The 14078-nt window shown below is 46.0% G+C and overlaps 2 protein-coding genes across 6 annotated transcripts in view; one reads left to right on the top strand and one right to left on the bottom strand.

Annotated features, from left to right (window-relative positions):
* Window positions 1–388: 388 nt before the first annotated feature.
* Window positions 389–12840, bottom strand: Thap8 (THAP domain containing 8). 5 transcript variants are annotated; one of them, XM_046448095.2, is made up of 5 exons: window positions 12475–12840; window positions 4198–4225; window positions 3059–3251; window positions 2390–2791; window positions 389–973 (listed from the first exon to the last, which is right to left on the bottom strand). In XM_046448095.2, coding segments are annotated over exons 1-5 (762 nt in total). In that variant the 5' UTR covers window positions 12476–12840; the 3' UTR covers window positions 389–835. The 5 variants fall into 5 exon arrangements, with proteins under 5 accessions (XP_046304051.1, XP_046304049.1, XP_046304053.1 ...); XM_046448093.2 differs by lacking the exon at window positions 4198–4225; XM_046448097.2 differs by lacking the exon at window positions 4198–4225 and having other exon boundaries at window positions 12489–12840.
* A 318-nt stretch (window positions 12841–13158) lies between these two features.
* The window catches only part of Wdr62 (WD repeat domain 62), a 39182-nt gene continuing 38262 nt past the window's right edge, over window positions 13159–14078 (top strand). The window contains exon 1 of the mRNA XM_046447974.2: window positions 13159–13468. Within this exon, the coding sequence (XP_046303930.1) occupies window positions 13292–13468 (177 nt within the window). The 5' untranslated portion in view covers window positions 13159–13291. The remainder of the gene's footprint in view (window positions 13469–14078) is intronic.

Below are 14078 nucleotides of genomic sequence, written 5' to 3'. Positions count from 1 at the left end.
TTGCACCCTGTCCCAGCCAGCCCCTTCCCCACTTTAGTTTTCTTCAGAGCAACAATGCCCTCCTCCCTCCAATGCCCTAGAAATTAGGTCCTCTGCAGATCTGTTCTTGCCCTGGAACACCTGCCCACATGCCCTACAGGTTGACTCCTCCCACCCAGGTTTGTGTTCAGATGACAACTTCTTAGAGAGCCCTCTCCCCCCAACTTCCTCTCAATCATATTTTTTAAAATTTTTTTTGTAGTTGTAGATGGATAGAATGCCTTTATTTATTTTTATGTGGTGCTGAGGATCAAACCCAGTGCCTCACACTTGCTAGGCAAGCACTCTGCCACTGAGCTATAGCCCCAGCCCCTCAATCATATTTTAATTCAGTTTTTAATGGCACATATCAGTCAGAAGTGATCCAGTTTATTGGTACACTAGTTCACCTTCAACTCAAGCAAAATGTGAGCACCATGAGGGCAGGGATGGTTTTTAGCTGTGTTCACTGCCATGTCCCCAACTCACCAGCAGGCTTGACACAAGGTGCCAAGGGCTCTTTGGAACCAGGTACAGAACTCCCCAAATGACCCCTTTTCTGCTGATGTTGTTTTACTGACTGCAGAGATTTGAGCTGGGGGTGGCAGGGGCTGGGAACCCAGGGGGATAAGGGTTTGGGGCCCAGTCACCCGCAAGATTCAAGGGATCCCTAGAAGTGGGGAGAAGAATCTAGGTACTTGGGGAAAGCACTGCTCCTCCCCAGGCATGGGTGATAGGGCTGGGCCAAGCACATGTGTGATGGGCTCTCTTCTTCCATCTTGCATCTTCTGTCCCTTGACATTGTCCGTCCTGACCCTTAGGCACTGGGTGACTGGGTGTCCAGCTCAGGCTTGGCATCCAGTGTGGCAGGTGCAGGGTCTTGGGCAAGGACCACAGCTATGTCAGGCCCTCCACAGATGATGGTGAAGGTTTGGGATTCCTCAGATCCAGGCAGCTGAGCCATTCCAGGCAAAGAAGCAGTAGAGATGGGGAACAAAGGGGAGCAAGGGGTGAGGAGATTGAGGGACAGACAGAAATGGTGAGGACCAACGGACATCAGAGAAGGAGGGGTGTCAGGAAACAGAGTGAAATGTGATGGAAGACAGGGAAGCAGATGTGAAGCCAGAGACATTCATGGGAGAGAAAAGAAGTGTGGGGAAATAGGAGAGAGATGTGGAAGGACAGGGACATGGGGAGATGGATGTGTCGACAAGGACATTGATATGGGGGGCAAAGGCAGATGCAGAGAGACATGGGCAGACAGGGACACAGGATGAATGAGTAGGAAACAGGGATTGAATGGGGACAGGGGAGGCAGAGAGAGAGAGTCAGCCCAGGGCAGGCTCCATGGAGAGCTCCAGCCTGAGACTGAATTGTGACCCAGCCCCACTGTCCCTCTGGGTTCCAGGCCATAGCCTCAAAGCCCCCAGGGGCAGTCACACTGCAATTCTAGCTGGCTGCTGTTACCTGAGAATATGAACCCTGCGCTGCAAGATCTACTGAGCCTTCAGGAAAGATTAAAAGTGATTTTAAAGCACTGTTGAGGCCAAACAAATTATATCTGGAGGTCATGTCCAACCCATTAGCTGTCTACCTGAGACACTTCAGCTCCTCTCTGAGCCCCCCTCCTCTTGTCTCCACAGCTCTGCCTGGATGCTTGTCCCATCCAGGTAGGATTCTGAGTGGGTGGGTGATAGGTTGAGGCCCTCAAGCTAAGCCCTAGTTTTTAAGCAGGGGACTGACATGGTCAAGCTTTGATTTTTCACTCTTCCCTCAACCAAAACAAAAAACAACCCAGTAGTAAAATGTATGGATAAAGAGCTTTAGAGAGAGTGTGGGAGACCATAGTAAAAGGGTTGTGAATTTAAGGGGCTGAGAAGGGAGCTTTCCAACAGGACAGCCGGGCTTCTTCCGGTGCTAGACATCTGATTTTGAGTCCTGGCTGCCTGACTTTGGGCAAGTTACTAGACTGTTCTATGCTGCAGCTTTTTCATCTGGCAAATGGGAACAACAAGAGTACCAAGATGGTAGTGAATTTTCAATAAGTTATTAAGTATGTGTCTGGCAGGAAGTGAGAACTTCCTAAATATTATTCATAAATGGAGCAGCCATTACTCAGCTCCAACCAATAGTTGCCAGATTGACATTTATTTTTCTTTTTTGCTGAGCTGGGGATGGAACCCAGGGCTTCCCGCATGCTAGGCAAGTGCTGTAAACACTGAGCCTCATCCCCAGCCCCAGATTCTTCCCCTGCCCAACCAGCAATTTGGAAACCTGAATGAAACATTGGGATTTTTAAACATAAATGAGGACACTGTGCAGGCCAGGCAAGACGCCCTGGACGCCAGTCCCAAGCCCCTGCGCCACTCACCACGCGAAGCTGGCCCTGGTGCGCCCGAGCCTGCAGGCTCTCCGTGCGCAGCTGCAGCGCCAGCTGTTCCAGAGCCTGGAGCTGAGCCTGGTGCCGTTGGTGGCGCCGCTGCAGCCTCCGCACCCGCCGCTGCAGTGCTCCCAGCACCGCTCCCAGTCCCGCCCGTGGGTGCTGGGCAGAAACTCCAGTCCTCCGCCCTGCAGGAGCGGAGGGAAGGGGCAGGGGGGTCAGGAGCACGGTGGACGCAGCCTTGGCGCCGTCAGATGCAGGCCCCAGCACCACTACGTGCACTGGGCCAGAGGCTGCAACCGTGGACTCCCGGGGGAGTCCTGCCTCCTGTGGCGGGGGAGGAGGAGGAGGAGGCGTGACTGGCTTCTGGGTACTTCGGGTCCTCCGCGGGCTCTGGAAGACAAGGCATAGGGTGGGGATGGCCCTTCAGGGCCAGACTCCAAGAGGCATTTCCTGGAGAGGTTAGGTCAGTCTCCAAGGGGGACTTCCCTGGGTAAGATGACTTCAGCCAGGAACTTCCTAAGGAGGGAAGGGCAGAGGGGCAGACCTGGGGAAGGACTTCGCTTAGAAAGGGAAGGCCAGGAACCAGACTCTAGGAATTGTGTCTCAGGTAGGGAAGGCTGGGGATCAGACTCCACTCATTGGACATCCCGCGCTCACCTTGGCTGGCGGCACCCGGGAGAAGATGGAGGGCACCGCGTCTGGCCGCAGGTAGCGCACGCCCCAGCGCCACTGGAAGCAGGAAGGTGTGAAGTGCTCACTGCACAAGTGCTGGTGGCAGCTGGGCACCCAGTGCTCCCGGCCCATGCATCGCAACCAGGCCTGGAGCCTGGGGCCGTCCTTAAGCGGGAACCTGCAGAGCGGTGGGATAGCAGGGTCAGCGCTACAGGTCCCCACCCACCCCACTCTGAGGGTACCTATCTATACCTGAGATCCCTGGGTTCTGAGTCTCTGTAGTCCATCCACGCTTTCTCTACCTCACTCGCTTCCCATATGTGGGCTCCACATCCAGCAACTCCCTCTCTCTCCTTCACGGAATCTCCCAGTTCTCCTGGGAGCAGCCTTCTTCCTGGTTTCCTGCCCACCTCTACTCCCTACCCTCAGGTTACTTCACATGAACCTAAAGGAGTGGTCTATAAAAGCAAACATCTAGAGTAAGAGAGATCCTGCCATCAAGTGAAAATGCTTCTTCCCCAACCATATGGCATGTGAGTGGGGGTTACAGGTTGAGAGATTTAAAAAACACCACCCAAATGCAGGATGTGGACCTTGTTCAAAAAAAAAAAAAAAAAAACATTCAATAAAAAGCCATTTCAAGACAACTGGAGAAAATAAAACAGAAATTGGGTATTAGGTAATTGTAAGAAATTTATTTTGCTAGATGTGATAATGTATCCTTCTAAAACAGGATTCTGGCCAGGCTTGGTGGTACACACCTGTGACCACAGCTACTCTGAGATCATAGCCTCTGAGGAGGCTGAGGTAGGAGCCTCAGCAACTTAGTAAGGCCCTGTCTCAAAATTTAAAAATTTTAGCCAGGCTTGTTGGCAAATGCCTATAATCCCAGTGGCTTGGGAGGCTGAGACAGGAGGATCACAAGTTCAAAGCCAGCCTCAGCAAAAATGAGGTGCTAAGCAACTCAGTGAGACCCTGTCTCTAAATAAAATACAAAATAGGGCTAGAGATGTGGCTCAGTGGTCAAGTGCCCCTGAATTCAATCCTGGTACCGCCACCCTCCAATATATATATTTTTTTATTTTAAAAGGGGCTGGTGATGTAGGTCAGTGGGACATACTCACTTAACATCCCTGCTTTCCACTCCCAGCACTGCAATAAACAAATAAATACAAAATAAAAGTCTTCTGTTAGAAAAACATTCTGAAGTTTTCACAAGTAGAAGACCTGATGTCTGGGATTTACTTTAGGGTTTTTTTTGTTGTTGTTGTTGTTGTTGTTGTTGTTGTTATTGTTGTTCTTGTTGTTTCTTTTTCAGGTGCTAGGGATCAAACCCAGGATGCCCTGTGTGCTACAAAAGTACTCTACCAGTTAGCTACATTCCCAGCCCTAGGATTTACTTTAAAATGAGGGGCAAAAAACTTCGAGGTGTGTGGGGCAGGGAAGTGAAAAAAGACCAGCAAAATATACTCTATTTTTTTGTGTATGTTTGAAAATAACCTTTAAAAATTTATAAGCAACTCAACAATAATAAAAACACAACCTAATTAAAAATGGGCAAAGGACTTGAACAGACATTTCTCCAAAGAAGATATACAAATGGACAAGCATATGAAAAGATGCCCAATATCACTAATAATTAGGGAAATGCAAATCAAAACTATTATGAATGTTACCCCCAACTATTGGAATGGCTACTGCAAAAACAATCAATCAATCAATAAATAAATAAACAAATAAATAAATAAATACAGAAAATGACAGAGGATGCGGAGAAACTAGATCCCTGTACACTGTTGGAAGCACAAAATGGTATAGCCATTATGGAAAACAACATGGCAGTTTCTCAAAAAATTAAAAATAGAATCACTTTATGATTCAGCAATCCACTTCTGGGTTATACCCAAAACAAATGAAAGCAGGGTCTTGTACACCATGTCCAAAGCAACTTAATTCACAAAGCCAAAAGGTGAACACGTCAACTGACAGGTGAATGGATAAACAAATGTGGCACATATTATACAATGGGATATTATTTAGCCTCAAAAAGGAAAGAAATTCTGACATATGGTGCGACATGGATGAACCTTGGGACCATTAGAAGAAATAAAATAAGCTAGTCACAAAGAAGAATACTGATGCTTTCACTTTTATGAGGTCTTTAGAGTGGTCAATTCACAGAGACAGACCCTGGTGGTCACCAGGGGCTGAGAGAAGGGGGAAATGGGTATTGCACAGTGGGAATAGAGAAATTCTATTTTTTTTCTAATTTACCAACCAAAAAGTTCTGGAGATTGGTTACAACAATAGGAATATACTTAACATTGCTGAACTGTACACTTAAAAATGGTTAAGATGGTATATCTTATATAATGTGTATTTTACTACAATTAAAAATAAAGTTTTAGCAGAGCACAGTGGCACACACCTATAATCCCCATAGCTCAGGAGGCTGAAGTAGGAAGATCACAAGTTCAGAGCCATCCTTAGCAACTTAACAAGGCCCTAAGCAACTTAGCAAGACCTTGTCTCAAAAATAAAAAATAAAAAGAGCTGGGGATGGAGCTCAGTGGTTAAGAACCCCTGGGTTCAATCCCTGATACCAAATAAATAAATAAAAGGTTAAAAACATTTTAGCAAGGGCCAGGGGTGTGCTCCGTGGTAGAGCACTTGCTTAGCATGCATGAGGCCCTGGGTTCAAGAACCAGCACCATGAAACAAAAACAAAACATTTTAGATAGCTGCTGCAGTATATTGAGCTCCACAGAGACAGCACCAGGGAATATGAGAGTCACACATGCACTAGGTAACTCTGTGCCTTGCTGAGAAAAAGTACTAAACATGGACAAAAAAGATCCTAAGAGGCCAAGAGCAAAATAGCCTCACATGCACTCTTTGTGTGAACTTGAACTTGATAGGAGGAACAGAAGAAGCCCCCAGAGTGTTATTCTAAAAGTTCTCAGGGAAGTAGAAGACAATGTCTGCTAAAGAGAAAAGGAAATCTGAAGACATGGCAAAGGCTTCAAGGACCATTATGAAAGGCAAATGAAAACCTCCCTCCCTCCTAAAGGGAAAATAAAAAAGAAGTCCAAGGATCCCAATTCATCCCAGAGGCCTCCTTCCATCTTCTTGTTCTATTCTGAGTATCACCCAAAAATCAAAGGAAAATATCCCAGCCTGACCATTAGTGATGTTGCAAAGAAACTGGGAGAGATGTGGACTTAACGCTGTTGCAGATGACAATAGAGAAAAAATATGGAAAAAAAATTATTACTACCTATCAAGTTAAAGGAAAACCTGATACAGCAAAAAACAGCATTGTCAAAGCTGGAAAAAGTAAGAAAAAGGAAAAGGAGGGAGATGAAGAGTAAAGGAGCAGGAGGAGGAAGATGATTCTAGTGCAATTTTTTTCTTGTCTATAAATCATTGAATTCCCCCTGTATACAACTCACTCCTTTTAAAGAAAAAAATTAAACTGCAAGTCTGTGTAAGATTTGTTTTTAAAAAGTATTCAGTGTCTTTTGGTATAATTAACACACAAACAAATATGCCTTTAGAGAGCTCTGTCCTTGTGGCATTTTTTTTTATATATACCTTTATTTTATTTATTTGTCTGTATGTGGTGCTGAGGATCAAACCTAGGGCCGGACACATGCTAGGCAAGCGCTCTACCACTGAGCAACAACCCCAGCCCCTTGTGGTATTTTTCAATAGCTACTCACCCAGCCTAGTACAGTGTGGGTTGCAGACCGGCATGGAAACTTAAAGCAGGTTCTTGTAGTGCACAGAACAAATTAGTTATACATGCAGAGAGTAGTTTTTCCATCTTCAATTGGGTCTAATGCAGCCAAATAATTATTCTGTTAAATGAGTACTGCTCTATAATTGCCAAAAAAAAAGTTATAGCTGTTTTGTTGACATTCTGAATGCTTCTAAATTCATTTTTAATTAAAAGAAATGTTTTTAAAAATGAACTAAATAAGAGCTTTCCCAGTGGGTGAAGATTATCTGATCAGACACCATCTAAAGGGACCCCACTGCTCCTGTTTCCTGGTGCTATTTGTCCCCAGCATCTGTTCTTGCCCTCTTAAGATAGTAATACACTCTCTAGTCAGACCTGGGCTCAAGGCTATCCACAATAAAGACCTCATTTTCCAGCCCCATTTGCAGCCAAGGAGGCCACATGACTAAGCTCTGGCTAGTCTGTTCTGTAGCAGCTGCCAGGAACTGTGAGACATTAAATGTTTATCTTAAGCTGCTGAATTTGTGGATGTTTTGTTATATAGCATTAGATAACTAAAATGTTCATTCATGTACATGAATCTGCATGATGTTTTTCATATCTATGACATTACTTAATAGTTTTCTTAAGATTAACCAACATTAGCTGGTTACAGTGGCACACATACCTGTAATCCCAGTAGCTCAGGAGGCTGAGGCAGGAGAATCACAAGTTCAAAGCCAACCTCAGCAACTTAGCAAGTCCCTAAGTGAGTCCCTGTCTCAAAATAAAAAAGGTCTTGGGAAGGAACCCTGGGTTTAATCCCTGGTTTAAAAAAAAAAGAATAATTAACTAAAATTAGGTATTAAATATACTTAAAAGATACCACAATACACTACAATTGAAAATGGAAAACCAGTATCAATAACATAAACAGGGGCTGGGTCTGTAACTCAGTGGCAGAGCACTTGCCTGGCATATGTGAGGCACTGGGTTCAATCCCTTGTACCACAAAAATAAAGACATGTTGTCCATCTACAACTACAAAAAAAATTTAAAAGAAAATGTTTTAAAAAAACATAAATAGAAGCTAGCCATAAAAAAAAATCAGAGTGTACAACAAGCATCTTGAAAAATTGTGCTCTAGGGGCTGGGGTTGTGGCTCAGTGGTAGAGCGCTTGCCTAGCACGTGTGGGGCACTGGGTTCCATCTTCAGCGCGACATAAAAATATAAATAAAAAAATAAAGTTATAAAAAAAGTAAGTTGCTTTTTAAAGAAAAAGAAGGAGGGAAGGGAGGAATGGAAGGAGGGAGGGAGGTTACCTTTAGGGAGTGGATGGATGGAATGGATAGAGATAGAGGGGGTGCAAGACTTCTTAGACAAAAGGCAGAGAAGGAGGGACAGCTGGATGAAACCACTGAGAGAAGAGCTGTGGCTCCCAAAGGGCAGAACCCAGGGCACATAGCCATCGAGTATGGATCCCTTCAGCCTCTTCTGGGATCCACATATACCCATCCCAGCCCCATTCTTCCTGGACACTGCATGAGACCTAATGTAGCAGCACTTCCATCCCCACCCGCTCCCCAGCAGGGACTGGCAACTGACTACTGTAATATCCATTCTCTTCTTTTTCCTTAAAAACAAAACTCCAACTTTGAGGCTATAACCTGTCCTGCTAAAAGACTCCATTTCCCAGACAAATCTGCAATTGGGCGGTGGGAGGGGGGAATCATGTGGTGTGGGACATCTTCCAGATGCCTAACACAGAAAAGGGATGCTCAAATACAATAAGAGTAGCTCACTGGGCAAAGAAGGAAAGCGAATTATCTCAGGAAGCCTTTCCCTAATTTGGTCTGGTTTTTATTCTCTCTTGTTCCTCTGGATAGCAACATTTTTAAAAAATTCATTTATATGTGATGTTGAGAATCGAATCCAGTGCCTCATGCATGCTAGGCAAGTGCTCTACCACTGAGCCACCACCCCAGCCTCATGGAGAGCAACATTAATATTGAGCAATATTCATCTCTAAAAACCCACTGAAGGGCTGGGGATGTGACTCAGTGGTGGAGTGCTTGCTTAGTATGTATAAATGTGAGAGGCCCCAGACACACACAAAAAAAACACTAACGCTAAGTGGACAGCAAGTGTTTGCCTTTTCATTGACTATTTTGGTTTTGCTGGTTATCTTGTCTAGAGCATAGGGTGGCATATGCTGCCAGATCTTTTCTTCTTTATTTAACTCAAGATTTCTGCAGGGTGGTTAAATGTATAGTTAATATGCTACATTTCCCAGCCTCTTTTTGTAGTTGGGGGTGACCAATGATGAAGAAACCACCACTGGATGGGGTTTCTGGGAAGGCCTTGTAAAGGGGGATGACTCAGTTTAGTTTTTGCTCTTCCTTTCCCTTTTCTTCCTTCCAGGAATGGTAGGGCATATGGCTGGAGCATTGGCAGCCATTTTGGATAGAAGCCACATGTTAAGAACGAGAAAACAAAGAAGACCCTCATCTCTGAAGACTATGGGGCTGCCATCCCAGTGCTGGTCTTCCAACCTCCATACTTGTTTTATGTGAGGAAACATATTGTTTAAAACTTTGCTGCCTCTCCCCACAAGAAGATTATACATCTCAGCTCCATGGACAGGTGGCTTCCCATATACTTGCTTTGGCCAAAAGAATGTAAGTGAAAAGTGACACGGACCACTTCTAAATATAAAATTTACCAGAAGCCACTGGATTGTTCTCTATACTTTCTCTTTTCTTTCTCCTACAAACCAGCAATATTCCAAGTAGGGACAGTTCCCTCCATCTGAATCTTCAATTAAGGCACTATAGAGCAGGCCCAAAATGACATGCAAAGAACATAGCATGAGCAAAGAATAAATCTTTGTTATAGTAAGCTGTGGAGACGGGGAGTTTGCTACTGCAACATAACTACCATGCCAATTCCTATGGCCCTCATAATTTGTTTAAGCCACTATTATTTCAGGATTTTGTTACTGCCAATCAGATGCAATTCCTAACTGATAGCCCCCCATTAGTGATGACTGTCACTTGTCTATGAAAGGGCCTAAATCAGAGCTAATGAATGTTCTCTTTGGCTGCCAGGCAGGCTCTCAAATTTTCTGTTAGCCACTTCCCTCAATATTTCACCTTGTTTCCCACCTGGTACCCATCGTTCTCCTGAATCTCTTCAGGAAATGCTCCTTCTCTTCACTTTTAGCTAAATGGTTTCTGTGAGACTAACTTAGGTTGGGCCTTAAGGTGGATATGGACCAGACAGTGTGAAGAACAGCCTGAAAGTCATTGGTGGGTACCAATGAAGACATGAACTAATTTTTAAAGCAATCTTGCTGCTATGTACAGTTGTCATCCTTATTCTCATTAATATTATTATTACTTACGAAACACTAGAACAGTGCCTGGCATATGGAGTGCTACCCAAATTTGCTGCTGTTGTTGTTGTAAGGAAGGCCACAGTGGAAACAGGAAGACCAGCAAGCAGCTATCTCAGTCTCTCATTAAGAGAAAAGACGAATGGGCCAAATATGGTGGCACATCCCATAATCTCAGCAATTTAGGGAGCTGAGGGAGGAGGATCACAAGTTCAAGGCCAGCCTGGATAACAGTGAGACCCTGTCTCAAAATATAAACAAAAAAGGGCTGGTCTCAATCCCCAGTACAAGAAAAGAAAGAAAGAAAGGAAGCAAGGAAGGGAGAGAGAGAAAAGGATCATGAATAACTTCTGGGTTGTATATGCAGTTCTTTAATGTTTGATCCCTCCCCTTCCATGAGTCTGTCATGCCAGGAACAGATTAGCTGGGGTCATAGATTGGATACAACAGGGTCTTGCTTGCTTCTCCACAAGACACTCAAAACAGTTACTGAATTAATAAGCAGTGCCAGAGTGACATATTTTAAAAAGCAAATCTGGATGATTTAAGTTTGAAGACTCCTCTGCTCTCCTCTACTCTATACCGAAGTCCCTCAGAGGAGAAATGGGACATGGAATGCTGGTTTCCTGGAGACTCCATTTGAAATCCAATAATCAAAACCTATCAAACAAATATCTACTGGACATCCACTATGTGTCAGAAACAGTTCTAGAGTCTGGGGACACAACAGGAAACAAGGCAGACAAAATTCCCTGGCTTTAAAGAGCTTAGTGACATTCTAATGAGAAAGACAATGAATAAATACCTAAAATATGTGATATGATAGATAATGATGTATTTAAAGGGAAATTAAAGTAGGAAGCAGACAGGGAGGGTTATGTGTATTGGAAGGCAATCACAATTTTACATAGGGTGGTGGTCATAAAGGCAAGAACTTTTCATAGGGAATAACTGGCATAGGCAAAGGCCCTGGAGCAGCAATGCAGCCCTGGCATGCTAAATGAACATGGAGTAGGCAGTTGTCACTGAAGCAGAGTGAGAGGCAGAAAGGAGGAGATGAGGTTATACAGGTAGTGGGGAACCAGCTCTTGTAGGATTTTGTAAGCCTGCTTTTTTACTCCATCAGACCTCATCTTGTTTTTTATAGTAAGGTGTGGGCCAGGGGAGGGATCAGAGTAGAAGAGGGCCCTGAACTGGGCTGGGGTTGTGGCTCAGCGGTACAGCGCTCACCTTGCACATGTGCGGCCCTGGGTTCGATCCTCAGCACCACATAAAAATGAATAAATAAAATGAAGGTATTGTGTCCAACCACAACTAAAAAACAAATATTAAAAAAAAGAAGAGGGCCCTGAACTGATTTAGGTCTAGGTTCCCTCTGGCTGTAGATGGAAGAGACTTGGTGCCAGCAGGGGTGAGAGTAGGGAGACCAGTGAAGAGACTATTAATAGAGTCAAGTTGAAGGAGGGAGTTAGACAAGATCAGATTCTGGATAGATTCTTAAGGGAGAGCCAACAGGATTTGCATATGGACAGGATGAAGAACATGTTCCAGCCCACTTAGGCTAAGATGACAGTTTGCACACCAGAGAGTCTTGCCAAACAAAGGAAAACATAACATATCTGGGTTTAGGGGAAGAGTGAAATTCAGGTGAAATATAAATGAAGCAGTGTTTAGATAGGTTCAAAGCAAATCAGAACTCTGTGTAAAGGGATCAATATTAGGTCTGGATTGCAAAGTGGGACTAGGTCCCGTCTCCTTGGAAGCACTAAAATTTAGATAGCTGTGGAATATTTGGTCTGGATATCCCTTTTCTGAAGCTTTGAACCTGGGCTATAAATTGAGACCGCTTTTCTCCATTTTCCCCCCGGGGTGTTGGGGATCCAACCCAGGGCCCTGAGCTACAATCTCCAGTTCTCCCGGCTATTTTTCTGTGTTGAGGTGACTTAGCTCCTCCAGAATTAGCTATTAAGATAGGAAAGACTGTGAAAGGTTTAGGGAGATAAGATAAGAAGCTCAGCTTCAGATATATTGAGGTTGAGATGCCTCTAATGAGTGGAGATGAAGAATGGACATTTTAAGTTATAGAACCCCACCTTTCCTTACATCACCGTCTCCCTTTTCTACTCGTTCAGTTCATTACCTGTGTCTACCTCTGCTGTTTCGCCCATTTTCACCTTCCTACACCCCTCCTGCAAGACCAGATGCCAAAAACAGCTGCATTTCTCCTTGGGCCCCGCCCCTTCCAGGCCCCGCCCCCTAAAGCCCCGCCCCGCGCTTGCGCTCACTTGTAGAAGCTCACAGGGCGGTTGTCTGATCCCAGTTGGCCCGCAGTGTTAGAGCAGTTCGGAGCTCTGCAGTACTTGGGCATGGCTGTCCAACCCGGTTGCTTTTTGCTGGGTCACAGGCCCCACTTTACTCCTCGCCGGGAGCAGCCGATTCCCGCCCCTCCCGAGCACTCTCCTCCTGCCTCACGTGACATCCTCGGTGTCATGTGACAGGGGTGTGCTGAGCCGGCTTGCACACCAGGTGTCCCTCCGCGTTACCACTGCTACACCCTGGTCACATGGTTGGTGAGGAAACGCAAGTATGTCTACGCAAAACCGGTTCTACGCCGCTCTAACCTTCATCACATGTTTAGGGAAAGGCGGCGTCTTAGGGTTTCTGAGCCTGTGCCAACCGAGTCCTCTGGGCCGGCAGGCTCTTTCCGCTCCACCCTAAACCAACATCGGGCGACTGCCATAGCCCGGATAGTTGTCCCGGTGGCAGCAAAAAGCAAAGGAGAGGGCTATGGCCTTAGCCTAGTAAAAGTTAATCACTGTACATTCCAAAGAATGAGAAAAACAGTCTGAACGAGAAGCCCCCAAATGCTTGATCAGAACCGAATAGATTGGCTGCAGCCCCGCCCTGCCTGGTACTCTGGCTCCGCCTCTTAGCTCCTATTGGTCCTGATCTCCGTCCTGCCGCCCCGAGATTGGCCAGACGGGTGGCTGCCGCGTCCAATGGGCAGCGCCGCCGGCTTTCCCGCGGCTATTCACTATTCGAGTGGGTCGTGGCTGCCGCGGCGGTTAAAGAGCATAACGGTCACCGGTCTCCGATGCGACGATGGCTGCCTTAGGGCCGGGAGGCTACGCGCGGAACGATGCAGTCGAGAAGCTGCCATCTATCATGGGGGGAATTCCAGCGCGAAGAACCCAGTCCCCCCCTCCCCCTGCCCCACCACTCTGCCTCCGGCGGCGGACACGACTCTTGACGGCGCCCGAGGACACCGTGCAGAACCGGGTGAGAAGCTGCTCGCCCTGTCCACTCCAATTCCAGCCTTCTTTGGGCCGCACCCTGTTCATCCCTAAGCTCTTTGGCCCCGCCCATCAGTTCCCGCCTATTGGTCCCCTCAGGTTGCTCCCTAGCCCCGCCTCATCACGGAAGTTCCGCCCCCTTTGAGCATAAGGCTCTTCCCGCTTTCCGCTGCCTCCTCTCGTGGGTGCTGCTCTTGGTTCTTGGCTCTACTCTCAATATTGGAGCGTTCTTGGGGTTTCTTCGGATTCCAACGCCTGGAAAAGCATTTTGCTTCTACAAATCACTGCCTAGACCCACCTTCCTTGATAAGCCCCCATTCAATCACCTTTAAACACTTCTCGTCCAGTCACCTGCCCCATCTCAACTCGGTTCTACTCTGCATTCTCTCATATCTTGCCTTCTGCTTCCTTTTCCCTCACTAAGGTGGGATTCTTATTCTATATTCCCCCTCAAAACTATGGAAAGGATGTGAATAATTATTTCTAAAATGTCAGCAGTGCGGCTTGGGGAGGAGGGCGTACAGGATTTTAGTACTCTAAATTCTGAGACACAGAAACACAGAAAGGAATTACTTTAGCGTAGGTAGAAGGAATTC

Source organism: Marmota monax, unplaced genomic scaffold, assembly GCF_021218885.2.
Source record: "Marmota monax isolate L192 unplaced genomic scaffold, Marmota_monax_Labrador192_F-V1.1 WCK01_AAM20220418_F8-fsc00101, whole genome shotgun sequence".
Taxonomy (NCBI): Eukaryota; Metazoa; Chordata; class Mammalia; order Rodentia; family Sciuridae; genus Marmota; species Marmota monax.
The sequence above is the reverse complement of the archived record's forward strand: the minus strand, read 5'-3'. Positions and strand labels throughout refer to the sequence as shown.

Excerpts from the sequence above, each read along its gene's own strand:
- Thap8 (XM_046448093.2), bottom strand. The coding sequence starts at position 12,557 with ATGCCCAAGTACTGCAGAGCTCCGAACTGCTCTAACACTGCGGGCCAA. Across the intron at positions 3,252-12,474 it reads CGCCCTGTGAGCTTCTACAA|GTTCCCGCTTAAGGACGGCC; the intron begins GTGAGCGCAAGC and ends ACCGCTCTGCAG. Across the intron at positions 974-2,389 it reads ACCAGGGCCAGCTTCGCGTG|CTGCCTGGATCTGAGGAATC; the intron begins GTGAGTGGCGCA and ends GGAATGGCTCAG.